Source organism: Petaurus breviceps, unplaced genomic scaffold (genome assembly GCF_028583685.1).
Source record: "Petaurus breviceps papuanus isolate PSGF00001 unplaced genomic scaffold, PetGlider_PUasm1.0 90903, whole genome shotgun sequence".
NCBI classification, from domain to species: Eukaryota; Metazoa; Chordata; class Mammalia; order Diprotodontia; family Petauridae; genus Petaurus; species Petaurus breviceps.
In genome coordinates, this window is record NW_027187376.1 from 9,700,335 (window position 1) to 9,716,748 (window position 16,414).

Consider the following 16,414-nt stretch of genomic DNA (forward strand, 5'->3'; position numbering starts at 1 on the left):
ATATTACAACACCAAAAACATACCTCAGTGCTCTATTACCCCACTAATGTCACCATGAAAATAAGTTTCTTACAATCTATGAACATTCAAAATAATGTTTTCTGAGTATAGATAGTTCTTAATTTCTTCATTTTTTCTAGTCCTTCAAACTCAATGTTTTTTTGACACAAAGATTTAAATTCTTTCCCTTACTCTGAAGTTACTGTTGATTACAAGTAGTGTGTTGGAGAGGAAGGATGGAGTGGGGAGAGAAATTTCTATGTATTTTTATTTCTAACAACTCAAAGAACTAGAACTTTCATTTTTTCAAACTTAACCAGAAACTTTACTTCTTTGCTAGAAACTAGAAACTTTACTTTTACTAGATAAGAAACGTTTCAGTCCCAGAGCTTAATTTACTAAATATTTGGAAAAATTAAAATGTAGATGTATAGGAAAGGTTGGTGTGCATCCTAAATAAATTGTTCCCAATTAGTAATTTAGATAAATCTATACTAGGACATTCTCACATTTAACGTTTCATATAAAATAGCCCATGGCGAATTAGATATGCAAGAATAATAGTTGCCATTTAAGCTCTACTTTATTTAGGTATAAGTCAGGCAGTCAATAAGATTCAATTCAGTTCAACAAGCATCTACTATCTTCAAGGAACTAGGGTTACAAAGACAAAAACAACAATTACCACCTTCAAGAAGTTAACTTTCTATGTGTCATCTACTAATGATTATATGCATTTCCGGTAAATATTGAGGCAAAGGAATTGATTCATGAAGAGGACAGAGGAAAGTAAGGGGGATACTTTTCAGGCCCTTCCTCATTTCACAAAATCTCCCTTCTGAATACACTTGACCTTGAAGAATGGTCAGTGACACAAAAAAAGCATACCATGATATGGGGAAAGTCTAATTTCCAGATATCTCTCAATAATGCATAGAGAACTTCTTTCAAACAAAAGATCTTACTTGTGCATTTAACTAACAGTGTACAAAAGTAATAACATTTAAATTAAAAACAAATCTCCTCTAAGCATTCCTTATGGTTCTTTTCTTAAAATGACTGAATAATATTTATGTGCACACAAGCCCTCTCTCCTTCCCAACACCCTCAATACCCTAACTTTTCCTGCTGCTGCTTATTCATCCTCAGTGGCTACACAACCAGTTGCCATAGGGATTTTTGTGAAGTCACAGATGGGGGATTAAAATTTCATTTCTGTTATGAGAACAAGAGAGAGCAAGAGGGAATTCATTTGCATAGCTCAACAATTGTAAACTTGAGAACTGAAATGTATTAGAATGATAATGGATTTATACAAAAATAGCATCTGGTTTCCTAAGGACTTTCCCAATTTTTTTTTTAAAAAAAGAAAACTTCCTCTATGACATTCAAAGAGAGATTTTAATACAAAATTGTTAACCAAAGACTTCCCAAGTATCTACACAAAGACCTAGATGGTTGTTTTGGATTCTTTATATTTCTTATAAACATTCAGTAATAAAAAATGCATTTTAGTTAACAGAAATTATCCTCATGACATACCTCTGTGTCTGTTGGCCCTGGACTGACTTCTGGGTGGAACTGGACAGTGAAGATTGGTTTGCTCTCATGCATAATTCCCTGAAAGAACAAGAAGACAGAATGAAGCTCTACTAATGACTTTTACTAGCATAAAGAAAGTTCAAATAGGAAACTTAGAGGAATAGTGCTCAAGAGACCACCGTAAAACTAATAGATAGTGCTATTTCACCTCTAGAAAGCTGAAGAACTAGAATGCAGAAAAGATTGGTTCTGATGGATGACAAATGGAGATAGACTTATTATGGTAGTCAGCCTTCAGAAGCATTCTAATTTGGTCTAGAGCCCACTGGGCATCCTTAAGAACATACTCTGATCTGTGATTTTACCAACCCAGGTTCAAGTGGCCTCCTAAAGTTTTTATCAAATGACCCAGTATGAGGACAAAAACTCAAGGCCTCCTTCAGTTCAAAGTGGGTCTTATATATGTGACCAGGTCATTCTAGACCTTCAACCCTTAAAGATGGGTCAGAACTAGACTGACCTCCTATTGTATATTCAATACCAATATTACTCTAATCCATGCTGTGAGCAGTGACTCCTCAGGCATAGAGATGCCAAAGGCATCAACTGAGGATAAAAAGTAAAAAGAAAATTCCTTTTAAAGAGCAGCTAACTGTGACAAATGACCTATAAAGTCATTCCCAAAAAGAGAATGTATTTGCACAAGTAGGGGGTGTATGTAAATGGAATAGCAGTGTGATATGAGCCCCCGCTTGCCCTTGCTTCTTATCATTTCCAGAAAAAGTTTAGAGAAAGTGCTTACTTCGTTTGTTTGATCATTGACATTCATAAACAGTGGTTTCCAGCCAGCAGGGAGGCTGCTGTTGTCCAGTGCATAGCCATGGTTCTGAGCAGTAATGAAGGCCTGCCTATTTGTGATATTCAGCACCGGCTGGTTCTGCCCTCTGAAAAGCAAAGGAGAAAAATAAATTAGAAAGAGATGAAGAAAACATAAAATGCTTTAGTCAACAAGGACATCAACAGGAAGTAACCAAGAAACTTCTGGTTTTAGTTGCTCAATGAAATTTGCACTCAAGAGGAGTCACAAATTGTTGATCTCATTCAAGCATTTTTACCAACAAAAGTCAACACTGGACACCTGGCATTGTGCTTAACTTCTTTAGTTGGACTTAGAGAGGGGAGAATTGTACTCTACATGATGTGGTTTAAAGTCATTCTCTGACTTTACAGAAACTGGCAAAACAGGTTAAACTATTTACTCAAAGGCAGTCCAAAAAATTCACAAAGCATGCATCAAAAATTTTAAGAGGAAATAAAGAGAAAACTACCAAGCACATAAAATAGTTTTGAATAATTCTATGTAAGGGAGGGAGAAAAGAAGGAAGGAAGGAAGGAAGGAAGGAAGGAAGGAAGGAAGGAAGGAAGGAAGGAAGGAAGGAAGGAAGGAAGGAAGGAAGGAAGGAAGGAAGGAAGGAAAAGAGGAAGGAAGGGAGGGAGGGAGGGAGGGAGGGAGGAAGTAAACTTAAGATCATAGATATAGAGCTGGCCAATGCCCTCATTTTCCATATGAGGGAGCCTGAGGCCCAGGGGGGTTAAATAACTTTCCTGAGATCATATAAATAAGAAGTATCAGAGGCTAGGTTTGAACTGAGCTCCTCTAATTATAAACTCCATGATCGTACCATGCTACTGTTGACTAAATTAATATAGTTTGGGGGCAAAAAGAGATAAACACAAGTATATAAGGAACCACCAACTCAAATTTCTCATGTTATTTTTCTTTTTAAAATGTTATCAATATCTCTAATTCAAAGCAAATTTTCCAAAGAATATACTAGGACTAGCATTAACATTAATGACAATAACACTGTTGTTGTCATTATCCATCACTGTTATTATACTATAAGTACTTTTAATTATTGTTGTTACTATATATTATGCAAATATCATCTCATTGGAGTTAGGTTCTCCAGCCATTCTCATCCTCACTTTACATGTAAGGAAACAGGCACATTGAACAAAAGGCTCAGAAGACCTCCTCTGAGTGCCAATGCTATCTCACTTCCCCCATTAATCTGTAAGTGCAGGGGTCATTTTTGTGTCTTTATCTTTTCTGCTCCACATCACTCAGCCTAGTACCTGGTACATAGGGATAGGGACTATACCTGTAATTTCATTTTTAAAGGGAATTCTCAAATGAGGAAACTCCCCTTACTACTGCAAGGTACCACTCTCTCTTCAACTTATAGTCTTAAGGAGTTGTTTAGAGCACTGAGAAGCTAAGTGACTTGCCCAGAGTCACTGTGTGTCTGAGGCAAGACATGAACCCAGATCTTGCTAGTTTCAAGGCCAGTTCCCCATTTGTTACAACATGTTGCCCCTGTCCCAGACCTGGCACAGATTAAACCCTTATTAAATGCTTGTTGACTGATGGAGAGATTGATAGAATGATTAATTGCATGACTTTGAAGAAATCACTTTACCTCTTTGGGATCCAGGCCATTTATAGATAATAGCACTTTTTATACCATTGCCTTCCTTTTTGGAAAACAGAATTACTAGCTATGGAGATATCCCTAACCATTAAGAACTTGTTTAATTTCAGGAGAAGTAGATACAAATGGCAGCCAAGCTATCTTTGAGGAAAGTCTTTCTTTCAGATGCACAAAATACTTGGCCTCAGGTGTTCAGTCAGAGGTTGTGAATATGTAGGACGGCAGCAGATGCTGTAGGCAATGTTAGCTCAGCCGTGCACACCAGCATGCCTTCTAACAGTGTGGACCATATAACACCAGTCATCTATGTGTAAAGTCCAAAGGGCTATGTAGCAAGCTTTCTGAGGGCATCCTGATTGGCGCTCCACAGGACTTGGGTGGCTAATGTGGCTAAACCAAAAGTTGAAAAAAGTTGTCCCTACTCCCTCTGTTTTGAGAAAGCTCTTGCCTACCTGTTGGCCATGGGCATTTTGTATGTCTTGCCTCCAGCTGCTAATCCTGTTATTAAATTCCCTGTACTGATTCCAAACACAGGCTCTTTACGATCACTCTCCAAGATCTGCAAAGGACAGAACGTTATTAGTTCCATATACTGATAACTCAGAAAGGACACCAATAGTATAGTTTGTTTTTTTTCTCTATCAGTACAGGATATACCCAATTATGTAGAATGGCATTTCAAATAATTGGGCAAAACCTCTGGTTAACTTAAGGACAGCAAATGCCCTTGACAAATGACAATTTTCAAAGACTCAGAAGGCAGTAAAATACACTGAAGGCTAAAACTAAACCAAGCATAGTTTAATCCTTTTTGGATGATGCTTTAAGATCTTCGACTTCTGTGAGGAAGGGAAAATGCCATCTCCACGGGCATTTTCCCAAGAATCATTTTCCCAAACACACAAAATGAAGAATGAATATACTAGAATGGGAACCTAAAGGCCGGGATTTACAAACTAACTGCCTATTTTAAGCATTAAAATGTCTGCACAGTTTTCTAAAGAATAAGGTCATCTTCATGAATGTGAATTATCCTGTTCTAACACTGCAGATATAGAGGGTAGATGCAGACTGGGTAAATGAAGATTGGGTATTATCTGTCCTGATCCTATGGAATGGCCTGAAAGTTTCTTTTTTGGCCTGAGGAACAGGTTCCATTATTTCTGGCACTCTCTCTCCTACTTGGTTCCCCAGTAGAATAATTTATCTTTGCTGCTTCTGAGAGACACAAAGAATGTTTACACTGAAACAAACAATTTTTTTTTAAAACCCTCCAATGTTAAAGGAAATTCTTCATAGCACTCTCATCACATATGAACCTCTGCCTACCAACCTAAACACAGACTCCATGCACACTGTACCTTCTTGACATTCTGAATTAGCGGCTGAGCAAGAGCTGGGTTTCCAGGCCCTCCAGCTATCAAAAGTCCATCATATTCCATCTTGGTGAAATCATGATTCCAAGGAACTAAATGTACTTCAACTCCTCTCTAGAAAAAGAAACATGGATGTTGAAAATTGTCTTTACATCTAATTGGAAAAAAAAACAAAATACTATTAAGTGGTAAAAAACAAGTATCAAGAGAGCAAAAGAAAAAGAAACATGAGATACATAATGAGGAAGGGTTGTTTGGAATATATGTGTGTATATGTACACACACACACGTATTCCTTTTAAAAAGTGATATAGCTTGGGGGAGGCCAGGTGGCTCAGTGAGTAAGAGCACCGGCTCCAGTGTCGGGATGACCTGGATCAAATCCGGGCTCAGACACTCAGCCCCACACCCAGAAATAACTGGCTGTGTAACCTTGAGCAAGTTACTTAACCCCGATTGCTTAAAAAAAAAAGTGATATAGCTGTATAAAGGACAAGTCCTTTCGCAAGCTCAGTTTCCTCATCTGGAAAAGGGGGATAAAAATAGCACAGGCTTGTTGTGAGGATCAAATGGGATAAATGTAAAGTGCTTTGCAAACCTTAAAGCACTATATTGTTGTCATTATTACTGTTACTCATCCACTCTCTTGAAAAAAAAATCAAGTCCACAATTCAAATAACAAGGAGCTTTGTTTTGTCGATTAAAAATTCTTTCAGAAGCTCATTGTATTTTATGTGATTGAAATGGAACCATTTAGATAACTGAAAACTGAGAATATACTCCATTCAAGTTGAATCTTACAAAGCAAACAATACATCTTTTTACAGATTTAAGGAGTGGTATGTGTACAAAGGCTCCATAATTAAGATCATAGTACACACAGGATATATTTAATATCCAGAATTAGAGAGGGTTAACAAAAATGAGAAATTTATTTTCTGTATAGTTCATGTTGGCCTGCCTCTGACCTTCCTTAACATTACCCTGTGGGTACCTTTTCTTCATTACCTGTTAATCAGCATTCTTCCCCAGTGTCTGACCACATTTTCTATGAAATGATGATTAATTTTGTCAGACTGATTTTGGATATGAGAATATAAATTCTTTTACATCAAAATAGGTACAAAGTATATATTCACTGTTAAGTATTTCCCAAGGTTAATAATAGGCTGCCAATAATTTGAGATGCTTTGGAATTAGACTGAACAATGCTAATCTTGAGAAAGGAAAGAGGAAGGGGAAATTCTCTCATCAAAATAAATTGCTTCCTCAGGGAAAAATAATAACCACAGAATGCCTCAAAAGAAGAAAAAATACCACCCTCTAAGGAATTTGCAAGAATTGCCTGAATTTAGTAAGTCAAAATTAATATGAAGAGCTTTTATTAAACCTATGCTCTCTCAAGACACAGTAAGAGTAGAAGCAAAAGGTCAGGGCATGCAAAGACAAAGCAAATGCAATCAAGGACTTTCTCTAGTTCCTTGGTGCCCACCTGGCATATTCCAGAACATCATGGAATGGGACAAAAAGCATTCATTCTCTTCTCAGTAAAGAAGAACAAGTATTCAATTGTTTTTTTTCTGTACTGAGAGTTAAGAGTTCTTAGACATCTAATAAGGAGGATTATAGGATCATATCTAGACCAATCCCCTCATTTTATACATGAGGAAACTGGAACCCAGAGAGGAAAAGGAACTTGCCCAAGTTCATACAGACAATGATTGAAGGAAGGAGTGAGCATTCAAATTCCCTTCCATCCTTTGACTCCTAATCCAGCACTCTTTCCATTCTGTCCCCAGTACAATGAAAATGAAGTTTTTCCCTTAGTGAACCAGAGACAAGGGAAAACTATCACCCCCAGAAGCATCCCCCAATGAGCAAGGCAAAAATTCTGTGGTTATCTTCAACTAAGCATCAAAACAACAAGAGAAAAAAATACAGTGTAAGCAATCCTCACTCCAAAGAAAAAAGGGAGGATAGGAAGGACTTACCTTCACTAGTAAACGGATTACATTCTGCTTTATTCCACAGTCTACAGCAACTACTCTAACAGGATTCCCTTTGCCATACACCTTGACATCCTGCATTTTGAAATCAAGAGAGTTAGAGGGAAGCTACTATTGTGAGTGACACACCAATATCATAAACACATTTGGGAATGTTTTGCACTTAGACTGGTGGCAGATTGATTGCTAACTACTGGGGAGTGACTGGCAGTTAACAATCAATTTGCAAGAAAGGCTCAGCAAGTGCCACAGACTGAATCTTTTTTTATGAAAATTTTTAAAATGTACTTTGCTGTTTTATATATACTGTTGATTACAGTAATAACAATGATCCCTAAGAAATTGGTTGTTTCCATAGTTAACGACCATCTTTCCCATGTTTTGCCTCATTAACAGCTAGCAGCAATGGAATTTTCAAGTATTATCGCCTGATTCAGCACTAGACAGATGCAGTAATAGATACATCATGCCTTAAACACCACTTGATCCTCAGCTTGTATTAAAGATAGAATGTGGTAGAGCTAAGTGCCTCTGTAATAAGTCTATGCAAAGATTCTGAAGTATAAAAAATCAGTATGAGATTACTAGTATGGTATAGACCAATGGTCTCCATAGGTTGTTTTGAAAAGCTGTTTAGAAGTCAGATATCATAATGGGATCTCAAAGCACATCATAGTCACTAACTCAACTTTAAGTACTACTTTGACATTAGGGAAAAACAACCATACCACAACCCAAAGTCACAAAATGGCAGAAATGGGAGGAGGGCAGAGGGGTCTGAACTTCTCAATTTAATTCTTACTTTTAGCATTAAACTTCTTACACCTTTCCTGAGAGTTTTTCAGAACTTTTAGTGATAACCATGTTTTAGTTGTGTGACAGGATGAAAGCTGAAATCTACTTGGCTAAAAAAGACTTTCTACCTTAGAGGAATTTTTAAAAGTCAAGATGTTTATTTGAAATCATAGACATTGGATACTGGAACTGGAAAGGAAAACTATTTATACTTTAATAGGCCTATAATTTGGGCAGCTAGATGGCACAGTCCATAGAGTGCTGATCCTGAAGTCAGGAAGACTCATTTCCTGAGTTCAAATCTGGCCTCAGACACTTACTATCTTTGTAACCCTGGGTAAGTCACTTAACCATGTTTGCCTCAGTTTCCTCATCCATAAAAGATGGAGAAGAAAATGGCAAACCAGTTCAGTATCTTTGACAAGAAAATGCCAAATGGCGTCCCAAAGAGTCTGACACAACTGAAATAGCCGAACAATGGTACAGTTCAAAACCTCTTCATGAGAGCTCATCTCTGCAACTCTTATCCATACCTTCCCATTAAGACTTCATGGGATGGGGGAGGGGGAAGGGAAAGGGGAAAGAGGAAAGTACTCAACAAGCTGGAACCTCAGTCTCGATCTCTTGATACCGCATGAACACCGAAGGGCCATGCAAGCAGACTGTCACCTGGTTATCATTTGTGTGGCTCTCTCACTTCTTTGTCTGGTGAGACATCTTTCTGATGATATCCTATACACTACTTCTGTGCAGTTTTTAGCTGGCAATATGTTATAGCATCCTTGTATTCACATATCTCCCTATTGTCTTTTGGATGAGCTACAACTTGATTTCTTCAAAGACTGATGTGTTCCATAACTCATGGTCACATAGCATCACCAATAAAAGTATGATACAGTGAAAAAACCCACTGAATTCAGTAATGGAATATAGGTTTCAATCTAAGCCCTGCTACTTATTCTTTATGTGACCCTGGCCAAGTCAACCACCCTTTCAGAGCTTCAGTTTCCTTAACTATAAAATGAGAGACTTGACGCCTCTGTGGTCCCTTCCAGCTCTTAATCTAATCCTCTTAAGAATTATGAGTTAAGAATATTACATTTCGTTTGAGCAAAAATCAAGATTTGTATCTTAAATAGTCTTTCCTTCTCTCCACTATGCTCTTCTCCCAGTGCTCCACTGTGAACCAGAGGTCCCCCTGGGGTCTCAAAAGCTATGCCAAGAGAATGAAAGCTGGCAAAGCTTTGAAAACAGGTATAGATGATGACAGACTGCATCTCTGTTTTCTGAGGAATGTTTCTCCCTCAGCCTCGTCACAGAAGCTTCTCACAGATCAAAAGATCTAGCACTGGATGGGACAGTCAAGGTCATTTTACAGATGAGGGGTCTGAAGCCCAGGGAGGCTAGGACTTGCTCAGGTATCACAGCATACAGTATATATCATATATATCACAGTATACAGACGTGCAGCTGGAACTGAGCGCCCCCCATTTCAGCACGCTGCCTCTTCTCCTCCCCTCACTCAGCTGGGCATGGAATAATGACTTTTTTGGGACACAATAAGTCTAAGAGTGTGCATGTCATCAGGGAGCTGTGAATCTGTGTCAGTGGGGGAAATCTTCAAACCAAGCAAGCTGCAAATCTTTGAAGTCTCTAAGTATTTTTCCTTCCAACTTTTCTGAAATAAAACCTAACAGAAAAGAGATGCCAGACCTTCGTTCTCAGGGTAGATAAACTCCAGCTTAGCGCTTCACAATGAGTCCTGAGAATCTCTCAAATCAGAAGACTCCAGGGCTGAGCGCAGGTAATACATTTAAAGGGCCCGCACTGCCTCTTAGTGGCAGGTCTTGGATTTGTAGTCTCAAGCCCTAGAACCTTTCAGAGTCTAAACTCAACTCAAATGAGTCATCTTAGTCCCTGCCCTTCTGTTGTCTCCCCATATATAGTCAATTGCCACCTGTGCCCTATTTTACTAACACATCTCTCAAACCTGTTTTCTATTTTCTACTCACATTGTCACCGTCCTAGCTCAGGATCTCATCATATTTGGTTTGCACTAGAACCAAAGGGTCATTCATTCAACTAACAAGCATTTATTAAGCACCTACTATGTGCCAGTCACTGTGCTGGGGATACAATAAAGGTAAAAACAATCTTGTTTCTCCAGGATCCCACGGCTTAATTGGGGGAGACAAAATGCAAACAGCTGCGTACAAACAAGAGCTAGACAGGATAAATTGGAAGTAGTCTCAAGGGGAATCTCACTAAGGTCAAAGAGGCCTAGGAAAGGTTCCTCAAAGAAGGAAGGTGAGACTTTAACTGAGACTTGAAGGGGCTCAGCAAAGCTGAAAGGCAAAGATGAAGAAGAAAGGCCTTCTAGGCATGGAGAGCAGACAGGGAAAAGGCTGACCTTCAGTAGATTCAGTGTCTTATGCAACAAATAGCCAAGAGGACAGTGTCAGTGGAACACAAGAGTACATTGAAGAGAGTGAGGTACAAGAAAAGGAGAAATGAGCCAAGTTATGAAGAACTTTAAAACACACACACAGAGGGTTTTATATCGGATCCTAGAGGTAACAGTGAGCCACTAGAGTTTATTAAGTGGGGTAGGGGTGACATGGTCAAATCTTTCCTCAGAAAAATCAACTTGACTGTTGACTGGAGAATGGACCAGAATATGGAGATACTTGAGGCAGGCTATTAAAATAGGCCTAGTGTGGGCTGATAAGGGTCAGCACCAACAGACTTACAGTAGCAAATGGTACTGCTCTGGATTATGTTCTTCAGATACCTGCCAGTCTTCTAAATAATACACAGTTCTGATCATTTAATTTTCCAACCCCAAAACCTTCCATACTTTCCCGTTGTTTATAAGATGAGAAAAGCATAAGATCATAGATTTATAGCTAGAAGGGAGGTTAGAGGAAATCATAGCCAACTGCCTTATTTTACAAATGAGGAAACTGAGACCCAGGGGGTTTCAATGACTGCCCAAGGTCTCCAAGTGGTAAAGCCAACATCTGAACTAAGGCTTTCAGACTCCATAGGCCGCCTTCTTTCCATTCACACATTTCTTAACCTGACATTTAAACCTCTGCTATCTGACTCTTCTTCCTTTCATGCATTTGTTCTAGTCATCCTAAGATATAATTATTTCTCACCTTCACAGTGCCCCCTCCTCTTTGCATACATTCAAACAGTCTGTCCCTCACCCCATAATTAGGAAGTTATACCCTCCACATCTATTTCTATTAAAAAATTTTTGTGAGGCTTATCTCAGGCACCATTTCCTCCAAAAAACTGTCCTGATCTCCCAGACTGAAAGTGATCTCCCTACTCAAAATTCATATAGCACTCTGATTCAATCTATCTATTACTTATATCTGTTCTTCCTACCATAACCATTATCTATATAAAAGCTTTGTACCCCTTTCCTCCATTAGACTATAAGCTCCCTATTTTTATGCTAAGGAAGGGCCCAAGCACAGTACCATGCTGTACACAAGCACTTAATAGATATTTGTTGAATTAAATTAGAAATGGTGCCATAGCTTTCCATACAATATCATCTGGCATTCAAAATGTGAGGCACATAATCCACAAATGGTCAAGACGATGCAAACTATATCTACAGCAACCTGTTTGCCTCAACAACTTGTCTTCTTGACTCAACAGAATGCTTCTTGATGTTAAATATGTTAAAAGTACTTGTCCTTACCCATCAATAGTCAGGAGGCTGAGTTGGTTGCATTTCTGATACCCAAGGGCAAAGTTCTCTGCTCCCTTATGAGAGGACAAGGCTTATAGGAGTTGGTGGTACTGACTGTCTCTCCTCCAATCTAGATTTCTTCTGCACTGCCATGAAACTGATTGGGCTATTTTTACTTTGATAATAACCCCCTTGGAAACAGGCCCCCTGGTACATCAGAGTATTTCATAGCTGGAACTTTCATGAGGAGATGTTGCTCTCCATAGTAATTCTAGTTGGTGCTGGGTGACAAGCTAAATCATTTCACGGATGAATGCTTACCAGTGAGAGGGAAAACATCCTTTCTAAAGACCCCAGGGAGCAGGTGCTGTCTAAGCTAGGTAGGGGGTATGAGATTCAATGCAATCAGAATGAATTTTATAACACACAAAGCTTCTATCTCATCACACACTTTTGGTTTTTGAATAGAGAAGCCTGAAATTTTTAAAACAAATTTTCAATAAATTTAAATGTTAACAAATTCAGATTTTTAGAATTTGAGACAAATGTTTATGTATACTTCTGTGTAGCTATTCTTAACAAAACATTATTATTGTTCTTTATCTATGATAATATCACTTCAAATGACTATTAAGATCATAGGATCATAAAACCAGAAGTAGAAAGGACCTCAGAGGCCATCTTATCCACCACCAGCCCACTTTTACAGATTAGAAAACCAAGATCCAGGGTCATAATACTCTTTATTGATGATAGAAGCAGTTGAAATGTCTGCAGTGTTAAACCTTTTTCAAAAATAGACATAATCAGGTCTTGACATGGGCCAGGAAAAGGAAACAGGAGCTCTTCTCTTCTACCCACTCTGACGACTAATGATCAGTTGGGAGCTGGATGTTAAAAAGGAATGGCTTGTATGGAATAAAGAAAAGAAGAAAAGACCAAAAGGAGAAAGGGAGAGAGTACAGGGCTGAGTGTAGGTCCTTGGAAGTCAGAAGATAATCAAAGACAACCAAAGAACTGGAGTTTCCCTACTGTACCTCCAAAACACAGCCCATTGGTGCAAATTTGCCAGGTTCATACATTGGATAACGGAGTCATTGTTATAGTAAAGTTGCAAGAGCCCTTCGAGATTTTTCAGTCCAAAATTCTCTAAGAAACTCAGACTCAGAAGTCAGATTAATATTTTTGAAACTCAATGATCCAGGACAGAAATGGTATCTTTTTATTTTTGACATAAGAATTGTTCAGCATTAAAAGGGAACAAAGAATGATATATATTATATGTAAAAACAAGTACTGGATTTGATGTGACAGGGTCTCTGAAGACTTACTAACAACTAGATAGATTTCAGTAAGTTTCTTTGTTTTCACAGAAAAATCCTCAAAATTAATTCCCTTGTTAAAAATGATCTGGTGAAATGAAGATCAGACAGGACTTACAGGATCACAGGAATATGGATAAGGACCTTAAAGGCCATCTAGTCTAATACCCTCATTTTACAGATGAGGTCCAGAAAACTAAGTGATTTCCTTAAGGTCACACAGTAAGTGACACCTAGGTCCTCTGTCAGCATTGTACCTTGTTAGTTCTCCAGTGTCCGTTTCTTCCTATTTCTTAGGCCACTAGATAGAGTCTGTGTTCTTAAAAGACAGTTGTCCTGATAGTCATCAAATGAAACTAAATTTAATGAAGCCAATCTAATATATCCAAAGTTTACTTTCTGAAATGGCATTGACTCACAGAAATACCTCACAATTTTTTTTAATTAATCTAGTTTTAAGAGGTAAGTAAAATACCCTATTCTAGTTAACAAAAGAACAATGAAATATCATGAAATTATTTTTTCAAAAGACTGATTTTCTTCAAATATTACTTTTTATTTAAAGGATACTAACTGATTCAATTCTAAAAATATTTCTCAAGTTCCTACTATGGGCCACTTGCAGGGAATATGAAAACAAAAATTTTAAAAATAATCCCTGTCCTCAAGAATCTTACTTTCTACTAATGACTAAAGGGATAAAATATATATGCAGGCAAAAACTTATTTGAGTGGGAAAGTGCACTAATGTCTAGAGGATTAGAGAAGACTTCTTGAAGGAATGGGCTTCTGAAAGTTCTGAAGGAACATGAAGATTCTAAGAGTTAGGGATGAGGAAAGTGTGCGTTCCAGGCATGTGGGGTGGAAGAGGGACCTGGTGCATATACAGACTAGAGGGGGATGGAATGTAGGGAACAAGTAGAGCTATATTTTGGATGGAATCTAAAGTACATGAACAGAGGTAATGTGAAATGGAGCTGGAAAGGTAGACTGGAGACAGACTGTGGAAAGACCTGAGTGGTGGCCTAAGGCAAGAGGGAGCTACTCAAGATTTCTGAGTATGGAATGACATGGTCAGACCTATACTTAAGAGAGTTTATTTTTGCATCTGAAGGATGGACTAAAAATAGTAACTTAGGTTTTTACAGTAGCATAGTTCTTCAGGAGGGGACTAAGTGATACATCAGTATTTCTGGGCATCTAAATTTGGTCTGCCTCCTTTAAGGCCATAGAGATTTCATTCAAAGTGATCTTTCTCACATTTCTTCAGTATTACTCATTCCCCTCTAAATTTCACATATAAAAACTGTAGGCTAACTGATGCAAAATTAGGTACAAGGAATTTGAACAATAAAATTCCTTCATCACCAGAGGTCAGAATCCCATATTCCTCTCAACCCTGTAGTTTCTGTTTCACTGGTCAGAGTTCTCTAACTAACCTCAACAAAAAATAAGCTCCTTTGAAGCCAGAAAGACACTATGATTCATAAATATCTAGGAGGTAGAAGGCTAAGTGATAGACTAAAACAGCTAATCCTTCTTCAATCCCTGTTGTTATTGTGTGGTCATTTTCAATTGTGAACTACTCTTTTTGACCCCATTTGGAGTTTTCTTGGCAGAAATACTGGAGTGGTTTGCCATCTCCTTCTCCAAGCTCATTTCATAGATAAGAAAACTGGGGCAAACAGGGTTAAGTGAACTGCTCAGGGTCACACAGTTAGTAAGTGTTTGAAACCAGATTTGAAGTTAGAAAGATGAGTCTTCCTGACCCCAGGCCCAGTACTCTATGCACTACGACACCATTTAGCTGACCTTTAGGTCCCTAATGCTCCATCCAGATGGGCAAAATATTCAGGTCACTTAACCTTAGTTAAAAACTCAGAATCTTCAGTATTTAAAGGATTTTGACAAGGAAGGCTGATGGAATATTTGGTGGATATTTTTCTTCACAAACCACACAATGAATTCCACAGTACATACATACATATATATATGTGTATATATATATATATATATATATACACACACATATATAAATAAATATATGTTTACACATACATATACCTAGTATATACACCTATAGGTATATGTACATATATTTGTATGTAAATGTATATATAAATGTATAAATATAAATTTATATATGAATAAATATATATAAATGTGTATATACATATATACACATACACCCATACATACCTGTATGGACTTAGATTTCATTAGTGTGGGGAATATAGACATACAATATTCTCCAAGGATGCAGATCAGCAACTATTGTGTAATTCAGAGCCTTAGAGAGGGAATTCTTATCTTTTTTGTATGTCTTGGACCTTTGACAGGTTGGTAAAGCCTATAAACCCCATCTCACAATAGTGTTTTTAAATGTATAAAACATATAGGATTATAAAAAAACAATTATATTGACATATAGCTATCAAACTTTCAACAATTTTGGAGACCCCAGGTTAAGAAACCTTGTTGAGAGATTTGCCTAAGGCATGGAAAAGTTAACCAACCTGCCCAGGATGACATCGCCAGTCCAGGTCAGAGGTCAGATTTGAGCCCAAGTCCTTCTCATTCTAAGGTCATCCCTCTACCCACTAAACCACAGCTATCTCTAATATCTCTTTAAAAAGGGAGGATGGGTAAATTACCTTCCTAATAGCTAAATTCTACGAGAGTATTAAGTCCATTTGCCAGAATTCAACAAACACTGCTTGAACTGACAGTCCCAGCCTCAAACCCCCCCCAAAATGCACTCTAACTTTGCACTAATAAAGAAGCTGCTTGGTCTTGTCGCAGTCTGATTTACATGAGATAGCTATTTGTTATAATGTGGGCTGATAATTAGCACCACTGAGGAACAGAGAGAATTGTCAGATTTATTTATAAAACTGCTTTTGACACTGATAAAATAAAGCAAAAAAACATAAGGAGACCACAAATTCACCTTAATAGTGTTACAGCCAGGGTAGTTGTGTTTGGGGGGGGGGGGTTAGGAGGTGCCACCCTTCCCTGGATACTCTTGGTAAAACTCTGTTCCATGACTACAGAGCCCTGCTGGTTGCAACTGAGAACTTCAACTTCCAGTTGCAAGACTGAAAGTAAATCAATTAATTGCTCTGTTCCTTATGCACATCTCTCAACAAAATTTCTTAATCTAGAGTCT

The 16,414-nt window shown here is 37.9% G+C and overlaps 1 protein-coding gene across 1 annotated transcript in view; it reads right to left on the bottom strand.

Annotated features, from left to right (window-relative positions):
• CPS1 (carbamoyl-phosphate synthase 1) overlaps positions 1-16,414 on the bottom strand; it is a 155,244-nt gene that overhangs the window by 105,194 nt on the left and 33,636 nt on the right. The window contains exons 7-11 of the mRNA XM_069075103.1: positions 7,405-7,494; positions 5,399-5,527; positions 4,490-4,596; positions 2,345-2,486; positions 1,543-1,620 (exon numbers count right to left, since the gene is read on the bottom strand). Coding sequence (XP_068931204.1) covers positions 1,543-1,620; positions 2,345-2,486; positions 4,490-4,596; positions 5,399-5,527; positions 7,405-7,494 — 546 coding nt within the window. The remainder of the gene's footprint in view (positions 1-1,542; positions 1,621-2,344; positions 2,487-4,489; positions 4,597-5,398; positions 5,528-7,404; positions 7,495-16,414) is intronic.